The 24,822-nt window shown below is 42.3% G+C and overlaps 3 protein-coding genes across 4 annotated transcripts in view; 1 reads left to right on the top strand and 2 right to left on the bottom strand.

Moving 5' to 3' along the window:
* Window positions 1-24,822, bottom strand: part of trim59 (tripartite motif containing 59) — a 117,531-nt gene that overhangs the window by 54,649 nt on the left and 38,060 nt on the right. The window lies entirely within an intron of this gene.
* Window positions 8,294-9,943, top strand: c15h3orf80 (chromosome 15 C3orf80 homolog). Its single transcript, XM_079353278.1, has one exon. The coding sequence runs from the start codon at window positions 8,625-8,627 to the stop codon at window positions 9,282-9,284; it is 660 nt and encodes a 219-aa protein (XP_079209404.1). The 5' UTR covers window positions 8,294-8,624; the 3' UTR covers window positions 9,285-9,943.
* ift80 (intraflagellar transport 80 homolog (Chlamydomonas)) overlaps window positions 12,820-24,822 on the bottom strand; it is a 28,116-nt gene continuing 16,113 nt past the window's right edge. For both annotated transcript variants that reach the window (XM_079354261.1, XM_079354260.1), the window contains exons 9-20: window positions 22,256-22,435; window positions 20,792-20,910; window positions 20,428-20,502; window positions 19,761-19,924; window positions 19,595-19,659; window positions 18,682-18,817; window positions 18,415-18,562; window positions 17,057-17,228; window positions 15,391-15,480; window positions 13,506-13,678; window positions 13,285-13,408; window positions 12,820-12,999 (exon numbers count right to left, since the gene is read on the bottom strand). In XM_079354261.1, coding sequence (XP_079210387.1) covers window positions 12,889-12,999; window positions 13,285-13,408; window positions 13,506-13,678; window positions 15,391-15,480; window positions 17,057-17,228; window positions 18,415-18,562; window positions 18,682-18,817; window positions 19,595-19,659; window positions 19,761-19,924; window positions 20,428-20,502; window positions 20,792-20,910; window positions 22,256-22,435 — 1,557 coding nt within the window. In that variant the 3' untranslated portion in view covers window positions 12,820-12,888. The remainder of the gene's footprint in view (window positions 13,000-13,284; window positions 13,409-13,505; window positions 13,679-15,390; window positions 15,481-17,056; window positions 17,229-18,414; window positions 18,563-18,681; window positions 18,818-19,594; window positions 19,660-19,760; window positions 19,925-20,427; window positions 20,503-20,791; window positions 20,911-22,255; window positions 22,436-24,822) is intronic.

Raw genomic sequence — 24,822 nt, forward strand, 5'->3', positions numbered from 1 at the left:
TTGTCCAGCACACAGTACTCAAGCCTCTCGGATGTGAGTGCTTTTTTTGACATTTTCCCTTAAAAAAAAACTCAGTAGTTCTGGAGATTTTTTTTTAACTCAGACCACTAATGTGATGATCATGGCGGCACTACAGTATAAAGTAAGAGTCAGGGGATCATCAAGTGTGTGGATTCATCCTCTGGTACTATGAATGTCTGACCCAGAATTTAACGCTTCTCTAGTAAGCTGACATTTTTGACCTGCTAGTGGCACTGCAGGACAAGTCATGAGATCACTGAAGTCATCAGGAATCGTCCTTTGGGGATAATAAATCCATCCATTATGTATATCCCTTTTCCTGCGGTCGGTGTCAGCGGGGACGGGAGCAGATCCCAGCTGTCATTGGGAGAGAAGCAGGTCTCACCCTGGCTAGTCTGGTGGGATAGTTAACGCCTAAAATTGTATCTGAATACATCAAATACTATTTTAGTCTGAGCTGGCCAAACACCAAGGGTGGTTTAATAGAACCTTTAACAATGACAAGGGGTGTGGGTTTACATTTTTAACTGGGCAATGGGAATTGCCTCTTTAACCCAACCAATCATCATTTACTCAAACGTTCAAAGTGATTAAAACATAACTTCATGATCATAGCTTCTTCATAACTTCCTATTACAAAGGCTATTTAGACAGCTGGATGACTACTACACCTAGATCCCTGAAAGAAATGGCACAACCTGCTTTATGTGACATCATGTAAAATGACGATATGTGAAATGCAAAGAATTGGTATTAGGCCTACAGAGCGATGCAGCTTATTTGATTTTAAATTCCCTACTTGCAACTGGATATTTTTGATGAGAAATATATAAATACACTATAACAATAAGTTTGGTAACCAGACTGGCAAGACTTGTCTTGTGACTTGCAATTCAAGGTACTTGGCCTTGATCCAAGAGAAAAACCTAGCTGGAACCATAGACTTATTTATAGTCTATGGTTGGAACATAAATGTTTAATGTGTTTTAATCATTGAAAGGTGAACTGAGATTTATATTTAAAAACAGGTATGAGAAAGCTTTTTTTCAGAAAACCCAATAGACAATCTTTCCTTAAAAAGTCTGTCTGTGTGTGTGTGTGTGTGTGTGTGTGTGTGTGTGTGCGTGTGTGCGTGTGTGTGTGTGTGTGTGGGTGTGTTATGACAGGGCTTTTTTTTACAAATCGACCAACCTGTTTGGAAACGATGATGTCACACACCCTAGAGGGTTAATATGAGCCCTCATTGTGCAGCCTCATTATCCATCACCCCCCCCCCACACACACACACACACACACACACACACACACACACACACTCAAAATAAGTCACAAAAAACTCACATATAAAGATACTCAGCGGGGCAGGAAGAAAACCCACACCCCTACGCTCAAACACTCCCTTTATAACATATTCACATACGTACTGTAGATGCACAAAAGGTGTCCTCTTACTCCGGAGATGAGGAAAGCCATATCTTTTCAATTTCAATGGGCCATTTTGCCATCAGGGCTGAGTTATCACTGGAAAGATCCAAAGTGACAAAAGAGCACTGGCTGTTGCAGCCCTGCATAACCGGGACACTGAGCAACACCTCCGCATAGACAAAGTGGGAAAGAGGCTCTGGAGATCGTCCAGTCGTGAGATTTTTGAGGGAACCTCATTTAGTTCTGTACAACAGTGTCATGTATAATGCATGGGCGTAAGAGTTGGTGGTTCTGTGATATTCTTTTCTGTGCAGTCAATAGGATCAAGTCCCCATAAAGAAGCACTAATGCAGGAAAACAGGAATGCAGGGTTGTTGTGCTCAGACACAGGGACATGCGTCATTGATATAAAACTGTTTTGTTAAGTGTACATGATTCAATAACAGACAAGTCCTGGTGACCTTGACTAATGACCTTTGAAGTTATAGTCCTTGAATCCATGTCACAGTCTTTTTACACAGTGTATGGTTGTGTATCATGTATAAACACTGTGTTTTCTCTGATGTTAAGCACATCTGCACATTGTTTGGATGTGACACCTACACAGTCTTGTAAACGATGTCAGTTTCATTGTTTCCTCTATTCACTGGAACAGGACAGGCTTTAATTGTTGTGCATTCTCACTTATTAACAGATTTCCTGTCTCTGGACAACCATAAAACTGGATGGAGGGAAGAAACAGAGTCTCTTGTTGTCTCTTTCCCCCAGTCTGTCTTGATCCTCCTGTTTCTCATTCCCTAGTCAGTCATGTGTATTAATCAGCGGGGGCGTGGCAGCCAGCTGCACTTCATCTCCTCACAAACTACCTGTATATATACCAGGGCTCTGCATTCACTCGTCGCCGGAGTATTGCATCTGGTGATGTGCTATAGTAGCTCTCGAATCCTTTGTTCTCGTCCTTTCATAGTGTTTTGGTGTGAATCCTCGCGGATCACCGGAAGTCACTTCACCCCCTCGCTGTTCACATTAAGTATTTTGTCATTAAAGAACCCTGTTTATTGCATTCCTGTCTCTGAGTCATGCGTTTGGTTCCCAACATTATAGGAAGTGTATCATAACAATTTAGGCTAGAAGGCAGACGCAGCAATTCACAGAAGTGTTGGCATTGTCTTTGGAGAACTTGGATGCGAGTTTACTGAATTAGTTTACATGCTCACATCCACTAAATCCGCCAATTATTGCTCTATATCATTCTGGGCCTGTCGGTGGTTTCTGTCTAATACAGCATGTGTCATGTTTTTTTTCCACGTTTTGTCTGATCCCTTATTTCGGAGCCCCCAGGGAATTCTGTATATTCGGGGGCCACAGAAGGACAAGTCCTGGGGTATGATGTGGGCGTTTGGTAGGAGGGACGTGACTGAAGCCTGTAGTCTAGCCACCTCCTTTGAGAGTGACTCAGCGCAGTAGAGCGGAGGCAGGGGGTCAAAAATCCCCTGCCCTCCGCCTCCACCCAAAAACATGCGGGAATGGGAAAACTTTATCCTATATTTAACCTCCAGGTGTCTGTCTGGTTTGTATTTATATGTATGTGTGTGTGTGTGTGAGAGACAGTGAGTAACTGAGTCATCAGCAGCTGGATGTAGTAGACGAGTTATCTTTTTTTGGGGGGAAATGAGGTCGCCTGTGTTCTTCATGGTTGGTTGGGGGCTTTAGTTATGTAGGAAAAGCTGCGTCTGCTCCCTAATACCCCTAAGACTCACCTCCCTCTGATGAGAACTTTCCCCATTAATCTTTCTGAGGTTTAAGTTTGGACCTAAGATCAATGTGAAATACAGAGAATTTAAAATCTCAGGAGAGAGAGTGACTGGAAAAAAAAAAGTGACTCAAAGTTTAATATGATTGTTTCATCTTGCGTAGTAAAATCACACTGCCTTTCCACAGTGACCACTATGATAATGCAAACTGTAACAGAAAAACCGAGACAAATTACTCAAATTAGTCAGGTTTCTGGAAGTTCAAAGGGACAGTGTTCATGAAATGTAAAAAGAAAGTGATTGATGTCCCTACCTTCATGCAGATAAATCTTTCCTGGCAACAAGATGTTCCTATTTGAGCAGAAAGCAACAATGCTGAGTCAAATCACTTAGTGCAGTGTATTAAGATCATCATAAGGGCAACTTTATATGGTTATTCAGCACAGCTCAGCACAAATCTCTCAACTCATCAGATTTATTAAGAGCACTGAGACTGAGAAGGGTCTTAACCCCACTCTCTCTTCTTGTGAGGACTTTTGAGCTCTTAGAGCCCTTTTTTCTCCTCAAAGGAAACCAGGGTTTGGATTTTTCTCTGAGCCAAAAAATACACAGCACCGGGTGAGCTGGCCACATAAAGTAAGGTGGTGCACACTTTCTTTTCAAACAGATTTTCTATAGAAGTTACCACATCCAGGTGCTCATTCGGTTGATTTCTGACAGATGAAGGTTATACAGTGCAGGGTTTTAAATGAAGTCCAGTCCTGTGACCTGTGTCACATATCCTTCTCACTCGTACGCACGTTGTCCTGTGACGCAAACAAGAGAACGCATGCTTGAAACTTAGAGACGCCCACACGAACTAGCTAAAACATGAATAAAGTTGCCCCGAGGTCTCTACACACACACACACACACACAGTCTCATGCTCTTAAAGACCACTGAGCCAGCAGAGCGATAAGATTAGAGGAAGTACGTGGGTGTGAAATAGCTGTGGTGTGGGACTTTCACGATTCACACAATCTACACTGACTGCAGGCCCTGCTTTTTATTAGAGTCCAAGCTGATGGGAATACCCACACATCCGTATCCTGCAAATCTAGTCTCAGAATTGAACATATTACAAGCAAAAACATATGCATCGATTCTTTATGGCAGGCCGGTTTCAATTACTTTCTTTAAAAGTAGTAAACGGACATGAACATTTCCTATGACCTGAGAGTTGGAATTTAAATGTGTCAATGTCAATTTTAATCAACAAGAACTATGTTGTCAAAAAAACAATAAAATATAACACCATATTTGATTTGCAGCTTAACGATTCCATACACCCACTGCATAAAAGGTCTGTGATTCCCTTCTTGATGAAATATACACACGAAACACGGCTAACGAAAAGCCAATTCACAAAATTACACTCATCCCAATATCAAAGAATGAACTGATGAATGAACTGAAACTATCACTTTTTAGGGCTGCATCGATGATGAGAGGTTTCCTCTCTTTTTTTAGGGGAAAAACTTTTTTTCAATTTATTTAGTAAGTCTCTATTTTTAAGGTCTAGTTTGTGGCCTTTTATGCCTTTAGTCAGAGAGCCGACGGAGTCAGAAATCGGGAAGAGAGAGAGAGAGAGAGAGAGAGAGAGAGAGAGTGGGGAATGACATGAAGGAATGGAACCACAGGTCAGAGTTGAACCTGGACCGCACGTTTGGAGGACGACAGTATAGTCTTCTTAAATAGGGCTGCACATTAGCCAAAAGGCTACTGGCACTATTGAGCTATTTTTGTCAATGATAGAAGGGCTATAACCCCTCAGTGCTCTCTGAAGCGGCCTGTGCAAGCCTCAAAGACCACTCCTCTATTACACAGAGGAAGGTGGCCAACTGTTGCTTTTCTCTATAAAAGGGCTGGTTTGAGGCTGTCAGGTCTGCTCTATTGTCCTCACCTTGTGAAGAATTTATTTAGGCAATGTATGATCCATAAAAACTACTATGATCCTGTATGAATAATTATATGTGTGTGTATATATATATATATATATATATATATATATATATATATATATATATATATATATATATATATATATATATATATATATATATAATCCTAATGCAAAGATGTGGAGGCTGGACTCGTTTTCACTGCATTAACACTGAGGTTGTGACTTCTGCTCTGGTGCAAACAAAGCCAAACCCAGAACCATCAGTTGAGCCATTAACAAAGCCTGCAAACCTGACAAAGCTTTCTTTGTTTCATAATTAATGCAAACGTGATAACCGTGACATTGACGGTTTGTTGGGCGGTCCGTACATCAACCTCTCTAACACATGAAAATGAACGCTGTCATTCATCATCGTACAGGCCTAATGGACCCCATAAGACTGAATTATTAAGCACAACACAAGAGACCTTTTGTGCGAGATTAATGGAAGCATAGAGCACGGCACATTTATTACACTGATACAGTACAGTTGGTGTGTTATTAGGTTATTAGCCATACAGAAGGCTGCGACTTCAAACTACTGTGTGAGTTAATGCAACCAGAGGAAAGTTACCTGTGTGAACAGATTTGTTGTAAACATGCATCTTAATCCTTCACCTGCTTTTTGTTATACCTCTTTGTGCACCAAGGACTCAATACTCTTGACATCCGTCTAAGCACTATCTATGGCAAAATAAATAAATAAATAAAGAACTGGTCTTTTTTCTCTTTCCTATAGGCTGTATTTGGTCTCTGTTTAGTTTGGTGCATTTGCTGAAAGATACTCCGACATCGACTGAGAACACGAAAGAGGAGGGGAAGAGAGAATTTAAAAAAAAAAGGGAAAAAATAGAGTGTAGTGAGTTTATTCAATCAATCTTATACTCACATAAAGAACAGCACTTTGCGGTGGATTTCAGGGAAGAACAGGGGGTAGGGAGGACAGGATGTGGTAGGTAAGAAATAGACCTAAAGAAGAAGAAAAGTGAGAGGGGAAAAGAAAAACATTACAGTTCACATAAATAACTATTGAACATGTGCGATCACTGAAAAGAAACAACCTTAAAGAAAAAGAAAAAGAATAATTTTCATTCAATCATTTCTATCCTTATAAATTCTTAACAACCATTTGATTTTAGCTTTAATAAGCTATTTGTTACTTATCCTGCAGAATTGCCAGCTACTTTGCAGTCACTGCAAAGAGTGAACGCTGTGTTCAAAAATAGCTGTTGTTTTTTTTATATGCGTCAATAAAAGCAAGCAGAGTAGCAAAATAGCAGAAGTGCTGGGAAAGCCCTGCAAAACAAAGGAACTGAAAAGGGTTTCTCTCAGAGCTGCTGTTCTATTGATTGTGTATTTGTTTATTTGGTTAGAAGGGAGCCTCGCGATCAAGTTTCCCTAATTGAGGTCGATTGCAGAAAGAAATACGATGCTGCATAAATGAGGTTGCATGATGCTACCTTTCTGCTGGATTTCACGTCATAATGCCTCAGTGATTAGATTTGGTAAATTGTGCATTAGGCCTCGTTTAGAGCAAAAGGGATAAAGAGTGACTGCTAGCGATATAGATGAACACGAATGCAGGAGGATGCTTGAGATGTCGTATCCTCGTGTCATTTAAAACGATTTCCCCACATGCTCTAAACTCTTGACTTGACGGAAGACAGGTCCTTTATTTAAAATAAATTGATAGCTGTAGTTTTTTCTTCATATAACAATAAACAATTTTATATGAGGAAATGGGAAAAAAATATCTTATAAACTCAATGGACTTTGAACGTGACCTTTGATAATTTCTTATAATAACTTGTAGCCAGTGCTCCTTGAGTCACTGTTTCAATGCAGTAGATCAAGCATTGCAGACTGGTTAGATTCATCCGTTTATATTTAGTACTTGTAGAGCAGCTGACTGAGCCGTCTGCCATTCTTGGGTTTTATCCAGAGGGGAAAACTTTAGAGCAAATTAACACGTTTGGTGAGTGTAGTTTCAACTGGAGCTTTAGTTTTATGGTTATGTTCTTCAATGCAGAAGACACATGGTCCTTCAGGGTGATGCTGGACTAATGTGAATCCAGACACTCGTCTAATGGGGGGCCATTACTGCCCACATTGCAAGAACTATTCATTTTTTATGAGTGGGGTAGATCTATTGGCGCCTATTGTCATGGGCATTTAGAAGTACTGGCTACATCTGGCACTGTGTCCAGGCAGGATTCAGTAATGGTGCAGCCTTTTGGGGATGATGGGTCATCAAGTAGGGTCTGGGGACGTGCAGGAATCATTTAAAGAGTAAAAGGCCCAAGTAGTCAATTAATATGTTTTACTCAAGTAATTAGAAGGTGCATATTTTCTCTTCTATTTTCTGTTTCTAAAATTATTAGTAAAGTCATTACATGTTTTAAAGAGTTTAAATAAAAGATTTAAATGTTTTCTAAACATTCAGACTTTTTCCACTACCTTTGCACAAAATAGTTCAAATGAGCTCCTCACTTTATCCACACAATAGTATATTCAGAGAATTCTTTTACAATAAGCCCCCCACTTCATTTCACTTCAGTGATGTATGCAACGCAGGAAGTTAGCATCTGATTGGATATTTTCTTTGATGTGCATGGTCCTTGAAAAAGGTTTCTCAAAGATTGAACCCATCACAGTGCTTCAGAAATGATAAGCTTGATCTTGTGTCACTTTTTTTTTACATGGAGAACTACAGTCTAATAATCCAAATGAAAATTATTGTGGATTATTTTTGGTGTTTTGTCAACGACATGTGCCACCTTGTCCTTGATATAATATGATCTTTTCAGTTACACAAACCATCAAAATCAGTACAAAATTGGATTGGTTAATTGTAGGTTCTCTCCCATCAAATAATGAGGACAAGTTGACTTTCGCAGGCTATATACCCAACAACTGTACAATGATTTTTCACCCTCCCATCTGTGGTTGGCACCCTCATATGTGTTCAGGATTCCCTACCAAATCTTACTAAACATGCGTAATGGTGTTAAGCAGCAAACACACTAATGGCATAGAGGGTTATTGATATGACATAGGGGGGTAATACTCTCAGGAGGTTCAGGTAAAACTGACTATGACGTATATGGGGGGACCAGATCTGTGGGTTGTACTGACAGGACTTTTCATTAAAAATGTCTCCACGTATTAATGATGTAAGATTATTCATGATTGTCATCACTGTTGCTCCACTCATGTCATCCTCGCCACAGCAGACAGGTCTTCCTAGCGGGGGGGCAGCCACACCTGCTGTCCCACTCTGCGCAGCAGTGACTGTGTGCGCTCGGATAAGAGCGCATGATTACTGAACAGCTGGAAGGGAAGCAGACCTGTAACACCTGCACGGACTTTTAAACATTACAGCGTCGCGCGCACGGGAGACGCAACACAGCGCTTTTACTTTTCATCCCCGGGAAGATCCAGAGATGATGCCCCGTCTGCCGGGCGGTGGCAGGACAGCGTGCGGGACGACTGGCACCTTTTTGTCTGCGTGTCTGGTCTCCGCTTGTCAAGCCCTGCGGAGCTGTGGGGAGGTCCAGTGCAGCGATGGCCAGCAGTGCTGTCCACCCATCATCACCGGAAACGGCAGTGCCAGCGCCGCGGTGCGCTGCTGCAAGCTCCCCATCCACATTTTCTTCGACAACGTAGGCTGGTTTACGCGGAAGCTGTCGGGCATTCTGATCCTGTTGCTGCTCTTTGCCATGGGCTACTTCATCCAGCGGATCATCTGCCCGCGGCCCCGCAGGAACCCGAACAATGACCGCAGCGAGGAGCCCTCCCTCTTTCACGGGCACGCATCGGCATCCCAGGACTCCCTGCTGGACCGGCACCCCGAGTACAGCATCGGAGACTTTGCATCACCGAACTTGCCAGCCTACGACGAGGTCAAATACTTGCCCACGTATGAGGAGAGCATGCAGGAGATGCACAGAGACCGCTCCGATGATAACTTGCTGTCGGAAAACGAGAGTGGGAGTCGAGGCAGGGGAAGAGCGGCGGGACCGAGAGCCGCAGAGCAGAGACGGGAAGTCTTAGAGGTGTCAGGAGCGCAACACAGCCCAAGGACATCAAGGAACTCTGTTTGATGGAAGACAAGAGATTGGGCAAACTACAGAGACAATACAGCATTCTTATTTTAATATAATCAGGGTAATTATCTGGCAGAGATACAAACTCAAGTGCAATTATAATCCTGAGTGTTCAGAATAAAGGGGGAGGCTGGGAAAAAAAAAGTATGTGTTCAGTCAGATTATAAAGGATTACCCGGCTTTTGTATGCAAAAAGCTGCGTGGGTGAAGTAAAGGAGATTATAAAAGAAGCGAAGGCGTCTGAAATGTATCCTCTTTGTGTTGGGGACAGCTAATTTGGCTGCGGTACAATCGCATTAAGTTTTACTTCAGCACCTCAATTTTAAGTGGCACCGTGAAACAGTTATTCTTCTTTCAGGTCTTGATGCTAAATATTCTGCTGGACTTGAATGACCTCCTTTTTCTTCCGAGTTTCGTCATTGAATTTGCATACAAAAGAAGGAATATTTAGATTTGTTTCTCCTCAGAAACCTGAAATGTGGCCTGAGTTAAGGGAGGGGTATCTATTTTTAATACCTTCATAGGCTCACTTTTTTCAGCCAGCTTTAGAGCGTGTTCATTTAAAGCTTATCACAAACTTATTACACTTCATGGTGGCAGACAAGAGTGTGTGCTATCAGTGATCTGAACCATGTCTGATACTGCAAAAAAAAAAAGTTAAGCCCAAGCAGATAGGAAAAAAATATTTTGAAAAAAAAAAAGCTCCATGGAGGCTACACATATCAGTGTCTCCAGGGTTCTGAATTAGGAGAAAAAAAAGACTAAAGCTCCCATATGGATTGGGTGTAGGCTGCCAAGAAGCAACGTTGTATTTGGTTGACAGCATGTCAGACAACATCACACACTAACTGCTGCTGCCCTGAGCAGATCTAAAGCTGCACAAAAAAAAGATGTGTGACAGTGACAGGACACAGACTCGGATCTACTTGTATGTTAACCATTTCTGTGGAACTATTCTCTTTTATTTTCCGATCACTAACTAGGCAAGAAGGGTATTCTGTGATGCTGCTGCAAACATGATACTATCACACCTCATTCCACCAGGCTTGGATTAGAGTTGTGTTTGTTTTTATGTATCCATTAAAATGCCCCTTTGTGCTAAATTCTACAGAAATGTTCAGTTTTCTTTATACATTACTTTGGCATTAAATGGGCATGTTGTAAGCAATCCCACTTTTGAAATCCTCACTCCAGACACTGCATGAAGAAACGTTAGCATTATCATAGCAGGCCCATGTTTACTCTTACTATCAAATGGCCTTCTGACAATCAAGATGATCTTTACTACTGGTCAATAAAATGAGATAGATTAGTGTAAACACAGGTTTCCCACCGCCGTGAAATGGCACCTTAAAGCTGCTTATGTTGGGCCAACAAAATCATACTTGATAACCCACAAAGTTTCACAATTTGAAGGGTGGAATCGCCTTCTTTTTTATTTTTGCTTACAAAAGATGAAATCCTCTGAATTAAGAATCATGCAGTAAAGAATAGGTGGCAATTTTTGTTTTTTTTCTTTAAATCAACTAATAGATCAACAACTACGACTTAGGTCATCAAAGAAATGAAATGGTTCTCTTTGGGCACAATCATCATGTTCAATTTGATGTTGGCGATTTTAGAGCTTTTCAAACATGTAAGAGCAAGTTGCAGCTAAAGCATCAGTATCAGCTGAACACCAAGACATTACTTTTAGAGACCTTGAGCTCCTCTAATGGTCCTGCCACTAAAAATCTGAGCGTGATTGTGGTGGCTTTTGTAATCCAATACTGCGAGACCATGATAGTGAACACTGATGGCTTTGCTTTCCACAGGGAGCATTGTGGGTAGGTGGAGTTTGCACTCAGAAGCACTAAATCCAAACTTAAAACCACTGATGGTTGAGTGATGCCGAGTGTGTGACCCTCAGATACATGAAGCCATATATGAGTGCTGCTATGATATGTGATTTGATTTAATTTCTGTAAAAGAGAGATTTCAAACGTAGCGCAGACTATACTACACATCCAAGGATCTTTGCCAACAGTCCAGTTATTCTATTGCTCACTGGGCTGGCAAACAGATAAACTATAAAGGTCAAATCGATGAGCATTATCCTCCTCTTAAACTCACATTAAATCCAGGAAGGGTATTTTTAGAGGAGCCGAATTGTTTGGCTATCGATCGAACAGATGAAAACTGGCTAGTCAGTGAATATGAGAATACAGCTCTGAGGTTTAATAAAAGATGAGTGTCTTTGGTCTTTGTTACTAAGAATTGTGTACTGTGTGCATTTTCTTTTGTTAAAGACAAAATATTTATACCAACCACAACTCATTTCAAGTCTCTGTTTCGATGTGTGTGGCCGTTCTCAGCTGTAATGCGTGTAACCTAACTCCTTACTGATAAGTCTTTTCATAGATGAATGGTGTTTGGTTTGGATGACTGCAGTGTATCACACAGCCAGTCAGCTTAGAAAGAAAGCGGATGGAGAGAGTAAAATCAGAGAAAGACAGCGAGTCAGAGAGAGAGACTTAGAGGCGGAAAATAGCAATCACTAGAGAAGTATCCATTGATAGATTTTCCTACATCTACCGTTTTCTCTAATGTTTCCACATCTAGAGCCACTCGGTTTTTTTTTTAAGCACAATGCCAATCACCTTTGCCTTTATCTCCCCACCACATCCTGATATCGTCTAGCAGTTGTTTTTTTGGAGAGCCCTGGGATGCATCTTTTCTCTCATTCGTCCCTTCAGGCCCACTCGAGGAGATGGATAGGCTATTACAGTCCACTGATGTACTGGCCTACTGCCAACCAGGGGGTGGAGCTGCATGGCAAGGAGAAGTTTCTCACCTCAGCAGAAAAGAAAATACAAGAATAACTCAAAGAGGAACACATACTGTGTGTATATATATACACTGTATATATATATATATATATATATATATATATATATGTATACATATATATGTATACACACGTGTATATATGTGTGTATATATATACATATATACACACACAAATACACATGTATATGTGTGTGTATATATATATATATATATATATATATATAAAATACAAATAGAAAAAGCAAAGTAAGAACTTATTTTGAACTTTTTATTATTATTATTATTATTACTCATCAGTTACAGGAGGCAAAATATTAAATATAGAATCTGTAAAAAAAAAAATCTATACATGTAAAAAGTCAGAGCAATACATGTGTGAGATCTAAACAAGTTCATTATCAAAATGGAAAAAATGACAATCAACGACAAAAATGGACACACTGAAACCAATAAGGAGCTGATATGACAGAAAGGCCATTATGGTGTTGCTGAGATATACACATACTCAGTCTAATCATCCAATCACTGTAACAGAATGTTAAATGCCAGTGTCTTTGTTTTACATTGCTCAGCATAATGCAGCAGGGTGTAGTGTAACAATCACCTCTCCAAATGTCCCCTAAAGTCATGTACTTAGAGCTTCTTTCTGAAGCACACTTTTTTTTCCTTCTTCACTGAGGCAGAATCAATCCAGCACAAGCTGTCACTAAGTGTCACAAACACACGGGTCCATTCGTTTAAAGCTGCCGTTTTGGAGAGAAATGCCTGAACATTAACGCCGCGAGGCCACGCTGCTCCTCACAGACGCATTAGCAGCTTTCTCTCTCTCTTTGGCCAACTCCATGTCTATCTTCGCCTGGATTTTCTCCCAGTCCACCTCAACCTGGCAGAGACAAAAAGAAGAAGAGATAAGAATAGAAAAAAAAGCCATACATTCATTTAAACAGTCCTGGATTAATAAGGTAACACAGCTAGATGAGTTCAATAACTAAAAAGGTCAGAATCATGCAGTGCTTAAAAAAAAGTGTAGCCTTTTAAACACTTTTATTTTCTTGATCTTTTTTTTTACGCGACACATTTTCCAACTGGAGTGACTCAGATTGTTGCAAAAAAAACAAAACCTGCTAACCTGAGAGAAACAATAATAAGTCACCCTCCGCTCACTCACCCCTTCAGCGTACTGCAGGAATCTCTTATTGGTCTCCTTTCTGCCGAATTTCTGTAGAAACTTCTGCCTGTAAGCCAGCACGGTGTCCACGTGAGTCTTGTGTTTGACTGCCAGCTCCAGTGCCCTGGACACACAACCATTAGATGGTGAGAAAACTTCAGTACTGCATAGACAAAAAAGGCTTCAGCTTCACGTGATTAAAAACAAGCCCGGAGTTGTACCTCTCCCAGTTGAAGAGGTCGATGTTGACCCTTATGGCCTGGTAGATGAGACCCGCCTGTAGCAGAGTGGCCTCGGCCTCCTGGACCTGACCACTGAACATCAGCATGTGGGCCAACGCAGACTCCTTCGACGGCAGCTCCTCTATAAAGTTGATGTACTGAACTTTGGGCAACTAAAAACAAGACAGAAATTGGATATAGTTCAAAGTTAAAGATAAGAGTCAGTCCTAAAATAAGATATATAGACTTGTACAAACGTAATCAATGCCACTTAATTATCAGTTATTGGACTACATGTGTGGTTGTGACTGTGTCTGCAGAGACCTTTTCCTCTGCACAGTCACAGACACAGACACACCTCACTGTAAAGTTTTGTCTTCTTGATGACTCTGGATGTTTCTGTGCACGGAGCTGATGTGTGTTTCCCCCAACCAATGACACCGAGTCAGTTTAGCAGCAGCTACAATAAAGCGATCGGACGTGATTCAAACCGGTGTATATGACGGACTGGGATATTTATTATGATCCCCAATAGCCTTGGCTCATGGCTCCATCTTTTCATCCCAGGATCATCCTGCGGCAGCAAAGACGAACAAATATAAATCACAGTGAGGTGCAATACCAAGCAGATAAAGCTTGTTCCAAAATGAGGGTGAACCCTGGGTTTAACCTGTTTAAGTTGGCCTGCTTTCTTTTGGACAGGTCGATGCCAAACACTGGTGCTTAGCTCGCGCTAGCATGCCGTGTAGGTACATGTAGTCAACATATGCTATACTGTAGCTCCTGTCGTGAGTGTGTGCTGGGCAAGGAGCCCAGGAGGAAGCGTCAGCAGCTTTCAGCTGCAATGAACAATACTACTGACTCTACTTTTAAACCCTTGACGCCTATTGTTGTGAATTTGCATCAAACCGCTTCCGCTCCAAATGCGGCCAAAATAGCGTTCGTATTCCTCAAATGCCGGTTGATGCACTTTCAATACATACCTAGGAAACTTTTGCAAGCATTAGTTTGTCATAGGACCAGTGGGAGACAGAACAACATCCGTTTGATGTGCTATTTATATGTAATATCTATGTATGTGCTATTTTCAAATAAACATTCTCAACTTAATTTAGCATTTACTTGAAAGCAGAAACACGTGCAAAAAAATGTTTTAACATTTGTAAACAAATTCAGGCATCAAGATCTAAACAACTTAGTATAGTAAGAAACTGAAAAACGTAGAAAACATTGCACACAGGTCAAATAAACAAAATAAAAAAGAGAGCACAATCACACATTCAACACCTGAGCAATTATTTGAATGAGGATGGATCAGTACAGTCTTGAATATCCTTGAAGAGTGAGCTCTGAGTGGAGGCGACACAACGTTGGCGTCGGAAGAACAGAGGCTACGGGAAGAAAAGTAGTGCGACGGTGGAGGAGGTCAGTGAGGGAGGAGGGATCTCGGCGGCTGAGGGCTTTGTGAGTGAGGAGAAGGATTTTGAAGTGGATACTTTGAGGGAGAAGGAGTCAGTGGGGATCATCAAGGACAGGGGTGATGAGGTCACAGGAGCGGCTGTGGGTGAGCAAGGCGTGCAAGCAGAGTTCTGGATGTATTGCAGATCTATTTATGACTTTGAACGATGCTCCAGAAAGGATTTTGTCAAGGTGGGAGAAGGTGGTTAAAAAAAAGGGGGAAGTTGCCACCAAAATTGATTCTAAGATTGTGGGGAAGGAGATCAAGCGGAGTCATCAATTGTGAGGCTGAAGTTTTCAGTAGACTTGGGGACGATTAACCTAATGTCTGACTTGTCATAGTTCAATGTGATGAAAGTGGTATGTATCCATGTTTTTATTTCAGTACAGCAGTCGGCGAGAGGGGAGCGGGTTGCTGTGGAATTACCTCTCCAATAGCAGCATAAGCCATCTTAGCAGTCTTCAGCTCCCTGTTTGCCATCGCCATACCAGCGAGACACGCCCACAAAGATCCTTCCTATAGATACAGGGAGAACAGGCAGTTAGCATCTCACAGCTGGACACACAGGCCTGGAAACTCGATTTTACATTTGTGTCATCATTTCTCCGCCCACATAGTTTTGGTTTTCACAGACAGTGTTTCAGCTTACGTTTTCACTTCTGTGTCTCATGGAAAGATATTCCACTAACTAGTTTGTCACATGCGTAATAAACGTGACCCCGAAGTGTAATTTTAAGGTTTAATTCTATTTTCTTCTGTTTTTATCAAAACATAAAAGTAATGCAAGTAATTTGTGTTTACACATCGATAAATGACTGACTCTGTAGCTATTTCACGACTACTAAGAATAAGCCTCATGTGTTGACATGGTGCAAGGAGCTCATGTAAGTGACTTTCACAGGCCTCAAAATGTAATCTATTCATGTGAAGTGACTTTTTTTTTTTGGTTCTAAATGCAAAGTCCCTTCCAGATTGCAGTGAGGTAATGAATGTAACATCTTCCTGCAGTGTGTGTGCAGAAGGACAGGGTGTATGACAGTGTCTTTATGGGCCTCATAACATTCTGCTCACATCCTGGAAGAGAAGGCCTCATTACAATCATACTCAAACTTAAAAAAACCAACAACAAACGGGCTGCATCATTAAGAATGGAGCTCTAACCACAGTGCACAACAGTTGAGCAAACTTCACACTCGCTCTGTAATCCCCCCCCCACCCTTTAATCAGTGTCCATCACAGAGACAGACCGCTCTAATGGGAAACCACTCCTCGAAACAACAAATGACACTGTTAGCCACTGCCTGAGGTTAAAGCTTCTTGTTTTTGACTCCGTACATACAAATACTACATAAATGGAATAATACAAATGTAGTTGACTGTACACATTATCAGTATGTTTGACTGAGCTGTACATCAATACATGTATCAACTCCTATCAGGTGAGCATTAATGACAACAAAGACTGTGTTTCTGGGAAAAGCCACCCTGTCACCAAACTCTTACCAGAAGTGAAGAGAGGGGGGGGGGGGGGGGGGGGGCAGAGGAAAAGCAGCTCTTAAAACCAGTGCCTCTCTCTGTCCCTTTTTTCCCCACCCTCCCTTCTCTTCCTGCCACTGGCCGTCCATTTCTCCAGAGTTGTGGTTATTGCATCATCGCCTAAAGCATAAGCAGACTCCTACATTAGGTTTAGTAGGCGTGTGTGTGTGTGTGTGTGTGTGTGTGTGTGTGTGTGTGTGTGTGTGTGCATGCATGTGGAGAGTTTACACATACATATAGGGAATGGGGAGTGTATATACATGAGTGAGGGCTACGGGGGTTAAATCCGGTAAATGGAGTCACCAGGTTAATTGAGGGTTAATTAAAGCCTGCTGGTCTGGTCCCATAAACCTGTCCTCTACCTTCTCGTTTCAGACTGTCTGCTCTCATATACATTTACATGTACGCGTATGACACGCCACAGCAACCTGAGCCTTGCCAAGTCCACATAAAAAATCAAAACAAACAAAGCAGTTCTATTTTATTTAGGTGTCCAAGAGTTCAAATGGACAACTTTTAAGATGGCACATAAGTACAGCATGTCAGGGTGTCTTACCTTGGCGAACCGACAAAGGCGCAGTGCGTCCTCCCAGCGAGCAGAGCTGCTATATTCATGCAGGAGGGCTGGATACGGAGGTACACTGCTGTACACCAGTGAACCGTCTCCCTGACGTAACGTCACCTTGGCGCCGACGTAGCTCAGAATGTGGGGTGCACAGCTGAACTCACTTTGAGGACGACAAACACACCAGAGTCAGAGCAGTATGTGTAACCACACGCCAACAGAGCTGCTGTCACATCAAAGCCAGCGAGGAACACTCGCAGCTACAGAGAGCAATAATGTGCATGACAATACCATGAAAGCTTATGAAAGAGAAAGGGCAGGCTGCTCAATGTAAGGCAAATTGTTTTGATTTAATAAAGTTGAATTAAACATGTGCAGAAAGATGGATTGTTCTAATTAGAAAGACAACTTATTGACCAGGCGGTTGCTGATTCTTTGTGTACACGTGTGAGCCAGAAACTTTTATTCGAGGAGCAATTTATGGTAGCACATGGCAATTTGCTAAATTGATGACAACGCACTGACAGTTGTTCTTGCACTAACTTAAACTGTATTCGGTCCAGCTTGCCTTTTATCCCAAATACAGAAAACCTCATCACATTTGGATATGAGAAGCTTTCAATGAATTGTATCCATTCACTCTTACCATTGGGTATCTGGTGTTTCTCATTTGCACATTGCACCAAAAATAAATAAATAAATAAATAAAAAAAATTAAATATTGTATGATGTGCCCAATGACATAATCCATTTGCTGGAGCAGCAAAAAATAGTAACAGCAAAACATCACGACATCTTGATCCGATTAAGAGTAAATGTAAGATGTCTGAAAAAAAATGATTCAGCATAAGCTGTGCTCAAAAACAAACACAAATAAACACAAACACGCTGTGAACCAATGAGAGATGCAAAAGGAAAGAGATTTATACAGTATGTAGAATGTTGAAACTTATAGAAAGAACACTGTATTACCACATCCGTGTAACGGAGACATGCTAAAGTAATCCTGTACATATAGAAGAGAAAGTCTGCCTTAGCTCCTCCTTGACTTAATCAAAGTTGACGACTTTTGGGCAAGAAGCACGGTACAATCTCACAGCTGCTGGCAAAAAAAAAAAAAAAGCGCCGAATGTGTGGTGTGTTGTACTTCAGGGAGGGAGCTAAAGGTTTAGAAAAAGCGGCTTCTATGTGTCTTCTTCTTCACATCTGCTCCCCTTTCTTCTCCTCCATGATGGGTTGAGCTCACATGAAAAACCATCTGAATATTTTGGACTGTGTTTAGCACTCTTTCAACGTAATAACCACTCTGGTAGTGTATAGCTAAGAGCAAATGAGTGTCTATTGACTACCTGCCATCCTTTATGTGCAGTGATTTTGGCAGCAGTTCCTTGTCAGTGAAGACAGCGCTCGGGTAGTACCAAACTGTCAGCTGGTTGTCTTGGACTCCACACAAGATGTTAGCAGCATCATTCCATGCCATGCTGTGAACCATGTTACCTAAAGGACAGAGCATGCATATATTAAAATATTAGGTATATATAACATTAGCTACACTTTTGCATAAATGTCACTTCACATCTTGAGAAAGTGAGCTCACTCTCTACTGTCTGTCTCACCGATTTTGCAGATTTTGGCTTCTCGCCCGAGATGACGCACAGAGGTCAAGTAAAGGTCCCGGTTCTTGTCTACCAGTGCAATTTTCCGTTCATTGGACGGTCCGCACTGGTCCAGAGCTACCTCCACCACCTCCAGCTATATATGAAAAATGACACACACACACACACACACACACACACACACACACACACACAAAAGGTAAGCGGGAATAGAAGACTGATAGTTGGAGGGATGACAGAAAACGTAGGAAAAGAAAGGAGACGCAGGAGAGCATTTTGTACCATGACCCAACAGCTTTTCAGCCAAGTGTGTGTTAATACGAGAGAGAGGGAGATAGAGAGACACTGACAGTGTACATGTGTCTGAACCTGTGTGTGTGTAAGTAAAAGAGAGAGAGAGTGTGTGTGTGTGTGTGTGTTTGTCCAGAGCCAGCTGGCTTGGTTTCAGTGTCTTGGAGCTGTGGAGTGCTGGCAGAGAAAGCCATGCTGACAAACAGTAAGTATTGCTACCTTCACTTCTGACTCTTTCCTTATTTTCTTCTACTCCTTCTTTCTTTGACTACAAATCCCTTACCCCTTTTCTTCTGTCTTTATTGTCTCCCTAAATCTGAATGCAAGTTCATTAAGACTAGTTTACATGAAACCAGGTCTGTTAAACTATTACAGAAAAATGATCCACGAGTGTAAAAAAAGAAAAGAAAAAAAAAGAGCAGAAAAGTTGAGGGGAGAAGTTAGCAAAACAATGACTTTCAGCAACACCATTGTGTATTGTGGGTTTAGATCTCTTAAGCACAATACACAAATATCTTATAGATCATTGTACACTCTCCCTTTAGCTTTTTGGGTGGTGGCCTGGTTAGTGTGCATGCTCTATGAACTAAAGCTATAGTCTTTGCAAGCGGGTATTACCCACCTTATGAGACAAGGACCTGCCATCGCCAAGGGCTTTCCCAGTAAGGACGTCAAAAAGAAGGATGACTAGTGAGGAAACAAAAAAGAAAAAGAAAAAGAAAAGTTAACTTAGTACTAGCCCAGTCCAGAATATTTGAACAACTATGGCAGGGACTCCGTCCGTTCACCTTTTTCATCGCTCTTGTCTCGGATGGCAATGGTGTCGTTACTAAGAGAGACGCTCTGGGCGTTGAGGATGTCAGCCCTCATACCAGGGAACTTGGGCGAAGACACCAGTCGACCTTCATAGGAGAAAGTATACAACCCCGCACCATCCACCAGCAGGAAAAGTCTAGGAGGGCGACACAAGGCAACAGAGAAAATGTGAGGGTAGAGGACGTGCACGATTTGAAGGGTGAGAAAGGGGGACATGGAGAGAGAGAGAGATGAATGGGAGCAAGGAGGGAAATGGGAGAGATATTTGAGAGCAAAAAAATGAAGAGCCGATTACAGTTAATCAACAGACACAAGAAGGTAATTCAAACAATGCGCAACGCGCAGTAATGCACAATAACAAGGCGTCGACTTACTCAGCTAGACTCATCAAAGTCAGCTGTGATTTCAGAACAGCCAGTAATCTCTTTAGCTCTATTCTAAGTGTCAGGGACTCTGCACTGGAGTATTGCACAAGAGCTACTCCATATTAATCTAATTTCCCCCTGTGGTTTCACTCTCAGCCTTATTGTATGACAGGGTTGAAGCATTAGAGAAGCTGATGGACGATCCAACAGCCTGTTCTCTCTCTCTCTCTCTCTCTTTCTCTCTTGTTGACGTGCTCCTGGAATAGTGACTCACTTCTCCGCTTGCAGGATGAGGCTAACGGTTCCCTCCTTCAAGTCAAAGATGAGGGGAGTGTTCCAGTTCCTTGAGCTGGCACAGATAAAGAAAAAACAAACACACATAACACAATTTGTGAATACGCTAATGTCTGAACACCGGGCAAAAAGTGAAGAAGTGAAAAGCTCTCAGAGGCAAGATTGGGAGCAGAAAGGGGGAGGGTCTGAAGATTTTAGGGCAAACCTTAAGGAGTCATAAAGCAACATAGCATGTGCTCTGCTAGTTATTTGTTTGGCTATTGAATATGAAATATGAGCATCGGAGTTTTTTTGTGTGTTCTGGTGTGAATAGAGCATCCGGAAAGCAGGAGTGGGGTTCTTACTTGTAGACATAGCACTGGAGAGATGTGGCGACAACGAGGTGACCGAAAGCCAAAGAGGCTTTGATGACTCGATCTCTGAACTCCAACACGTCCACCGCATCATTCATCACATTCCTCACCTGAGAAAAATGGAGAAGAACAAGAGAAGGGAGAAATCAATAGCTTCGAATTCATGGAACATCCATACTGTTATACTATCAGCGAGGCATTTTTCATTTATAAACAACAAAAGAGGATTCATTGACTTCACAAACAGGGGGAGGGCGAGACGACAGTCACTGATTTGACTTTTGACACACTGATTTGATTTTTGGTTTAGAGTATGTCCAAGTGTACGTAGGGGAAATGGGTTCAAAGAAAGCAGTTCTGCCTGTTTTCAGTGTACGTGCAGAGGTGGGTACACGTTCTTTCACCTGCATAGATAAATATTTCTCTCCCGCTCTCTCTGTAAATGAGTGAAAAGGCTTTCCCTCCCGCCCCCGGCGCCAGGTGAAAGGTGGGGTTATTTTTACAGCTTTAAAAAAAAAAAACGTCCTCATCCGCTCCCTCCAGCAAGCCAAATTTACATGCAACACAATAAAAAAAAAACCCAAAACAAAAAAAAAAACATTTGACTGCAAGGTGGTAAATTTAGCTGGCTGTTTCACAAACCACTGGCAGATGTGCACTTTTAAAAGGGCTGTGATGATGATGATGATGATGATGATGAGGAGGAGGAGGAGGAGGGGGGGGGACAGAAAAGTGCCTGCAAAGCTGAAAATAACTGGCTGATCACCCAACTTTGCTTAGTTGACACAAACTACACTTGGTTAAGACATCTTTGACAAATGAGTTTACGTGTGCGAGCCAACATGTATGTGCGTGACCTGGTTCCTGTAGGTGTGCACGTGTTTCCCAGTCTGAACGTGTGTGTGTGTGTGTGTGTGTGTGTGTGTGTGTGTGTGTGTGTGTACATATGGGTGTGTTAACCATGTGTAAGTGCTACCTTGTGGTTAACATGAGTTTAAACAGCACAGAGAGGCTTCAAGACAGGCTGGTCATTGTCATTGCAGGGCTGCACACAGGCACAGTGTTGGTCCTACTTTAAAATATGAACACCACCAGTCGGAGCCTGAAAAAGCATTCCCCCTCATTTAAACTCACCCCCCCCCCCCCAAACCTGTAGAATTCTTTATAATAAGATATCTGAGTTTGGCTTCTTTAATATTTACCTCTTTCAAATGATTTCCTTCACAAACAGCCAACTATTTTAAGCTATGTTAAAAACAGCTTTAAAAAACAAAAGTAGACACACAGGGAAGAAAGATGGAGTTCATTTGTTTGTAACTGCATTATTTCACTCTTTTGTTTCATTGAATATATTCTAACAATTCTATTATTCACTGGTTGAAGACTAACTGGCTTTTCTTCCAGGCTGAGGAGCAGAATCATAACCGGGCAGTGTGTGTGGCTCTCTCTCTTCACCTGCATGGTTCTCCTCTTGGTAAGGGTGATAACAAAGTTCTTCCACTGCCAATGCTGCTCCACCACATGGGCAAAGATGACGTGCCCATTGCCGCAGGCTCCAGCCAGCTGGGTGCCGTCTGCAGACCAGGCTAAGCTGAACACACTGCCTGTGTTTGGCTTCTCCAACGCGTAGGACCACTGCAGGGAGAGACAGGACAGCATGGTTCAATACACAGATTTCTTTATTATCTTCAATAATTGCCTGGCAGGCAGCTAAAGAGCCACAAACAAAGAGTAGTTTGGAGAAGAGGAGCGTTGTGTATATGTGGGCATATAACGTGAAGTCGGGTGCAAAGACAGAGGCCCAGTCGGTCAGTCACTGAGCTGTGATGAACTGTGAGACACTGAAGTAGCGCTCCCCGCTGCCAAGTCCAGCACTGGCGCTCATAAACATGCATTCTGCTATCCTCATCTGTTACTCACACGGGGGGGCAGGGGAAAAGGGAGGGTTTATATACAAGCCCCCAAAGCGAAGCCAAAAGCTGATTAAGAAGACCTCTTCCTTTCTTTTTTTATGAGAAAGAAAAGGTTTGAAAGAGGCTGGGGAGGGGTGGGGTGGGGTGGGGTGGGGAGGTTTTTCCACGGCCACTGTGCTGCATCACGCCACTTTCGATGACTATCAGCGATGACCATAAACACAATGGAGTGATGTGAGGCAGCTACTGCCTCCAAGACGAGAACACCTTTCATTTCATGATTTTATCCCCTTATATTCTTTGTTTCCAGCCCTGCCTGTCCCTCATGTCTTCTGCAGAGTAGAAAAAAATAATAATAATGTGCTTTGAATCACATTCTGGATCCACAAGCCAATGAAAGTTTCAGATTTGTTATTTTCCAGGATAATCACTTCTAAGCTCCAGCAGCAGAGAGATTAACATGGTAAGGTACACAAGACCTCCCTATTTCTCAGAAGGCAAGTGGCTGGCCAATTTCAGTTGGACTGTTCTGACTTGTGAGCTTTTCACACAGATACATGCATCCAGACTGTAATCTGCTTATGGAAGGAAGAAAAAGCACTAATATAAGCGGGACCCGTGTGGTGCAGAGGGTGCAAGAGTTGCAGTGACGTGAAGTTTGGAGGAAAAAGTCTTCCGTGTGTTTGCTGCCCTACGCAACGCAGCTGCAGGATGTGAGGTGTGGTATGAGGTAACAGGTTAGAGAGGCCCGCTACTTGGAGCTGACTTCACAAACACACCACCCAGCAGTTAATATCATATCAGGACCAGAAAAAAGAAACCTGTACCTGTACAAATTGTTAAATTCAAATACGTTCCTGTCTAAGTTCCACTTTCGACAGTCCTTACTTGTAAATCCACTAACAAAAAAATAATTAGCCCCCCCCCCACCAACTTTCTAAACCCGAGTGCAAAACTTCGGCAGCCAAGCGGCCTGGGTCTGGTCCAGCGTTTACAATAATGAGAGATCTCATCTATTCTTCAGCTAACATCTTGAGATGGCTCGCTCTGTGTTAAAGCCCCCCAGAGGGAAAGGAGAGGTGGGTTCTGTGTGTGTGTGTGTGTGTGTGTGTGTGTGTGTGTGTGTGTGTGTGTGTGTGTGTGTGTGTGCGTGTGCGTGTGCGTGTGTGTGTGTGTGTGTTGGGGGGGGCGCGCGCCAGGAGAAATAGGGATGGATAGATGGAGGGTCAGAGATTCAGCCGAATGTATACACCAGACTGTAATGAAGCAGGACATTTGATATCAGCTCGAGGAGCGCTGCTGGATCCATGCTTACCTAATGCTTTTAACACATTGAGCCGTTTGACTCCAGCCGACAAGCCAGCAAGTGAGAACTTGTGTGTGTCTGTTTATGTGAGAAGACGGGGTCCTCTTTGTGTGTGCAGATCTTGTGTGTGTATATATATATATATACTGTATATGTGACTGTGTGTGTGAGAATGTGTGTGAGAGAGAGGGGGAGCATAGTGTGAACATAATAATTCTCAGAACGGAGTAAAACAGCTTATCAGGGTTATTGATGTGCGTGTAAATGAAGTGCAGCAAATCTTGTTTTCCTCTCTCGTACGTGTCAAATGTCTCTTTTAAAAGTGTGCGTCATGCCTGTGTGTAAAAGAGGTGAAAATCCTCTGGCTTGTCAGAGTTGTCAGCAGGTGTCTGAGTATGGGACACAGGAGCATTCCCATGTCTGTCTGTCTGTCTGTCTGTCTGTCTGTCCTGAGGTGGATGAACTCAGCCAGGAGGAGAGAACCCTGGAACATGAATATGTTTTGTGGGCTTTTAACGTGAATACAAACATCTTTGCACCTTTTACCTTCTGGATCGACTTCTCTTTCATCCATTGCAAAGGAGATACTAAAGGGGCAGGAACTCTACCAGATACTGAGAAGTTAAGTGGAGAAGGCTAAAGGGGATTAGTGCAAAGACATGCAGAACAACTTTAAATATGCCAAAATGAAGACTTAGGTGGGGCAGGTCCACTCTCTGGTCAATGAACCTTGTCTGTCCATAATGGGCAGCTTTGTGGCCAGAGAGAAGGTGGCAGACGTGACGTGTAGTTCTCAGCTGGGG

The sequence above is a fragment of the Symphodus melops genome (assembly GCF_947650265.1).
Source record: "Symphodus melops genome assembly, chromosome: 10".
In the NCBI taxonomy this organism is placed as follows: domain Eukaryota; kingdom Metazoa; phylum Chordata; class Actinopteri; order Labriformes; family Labridae; genus Symphodus; species Symphodus melops.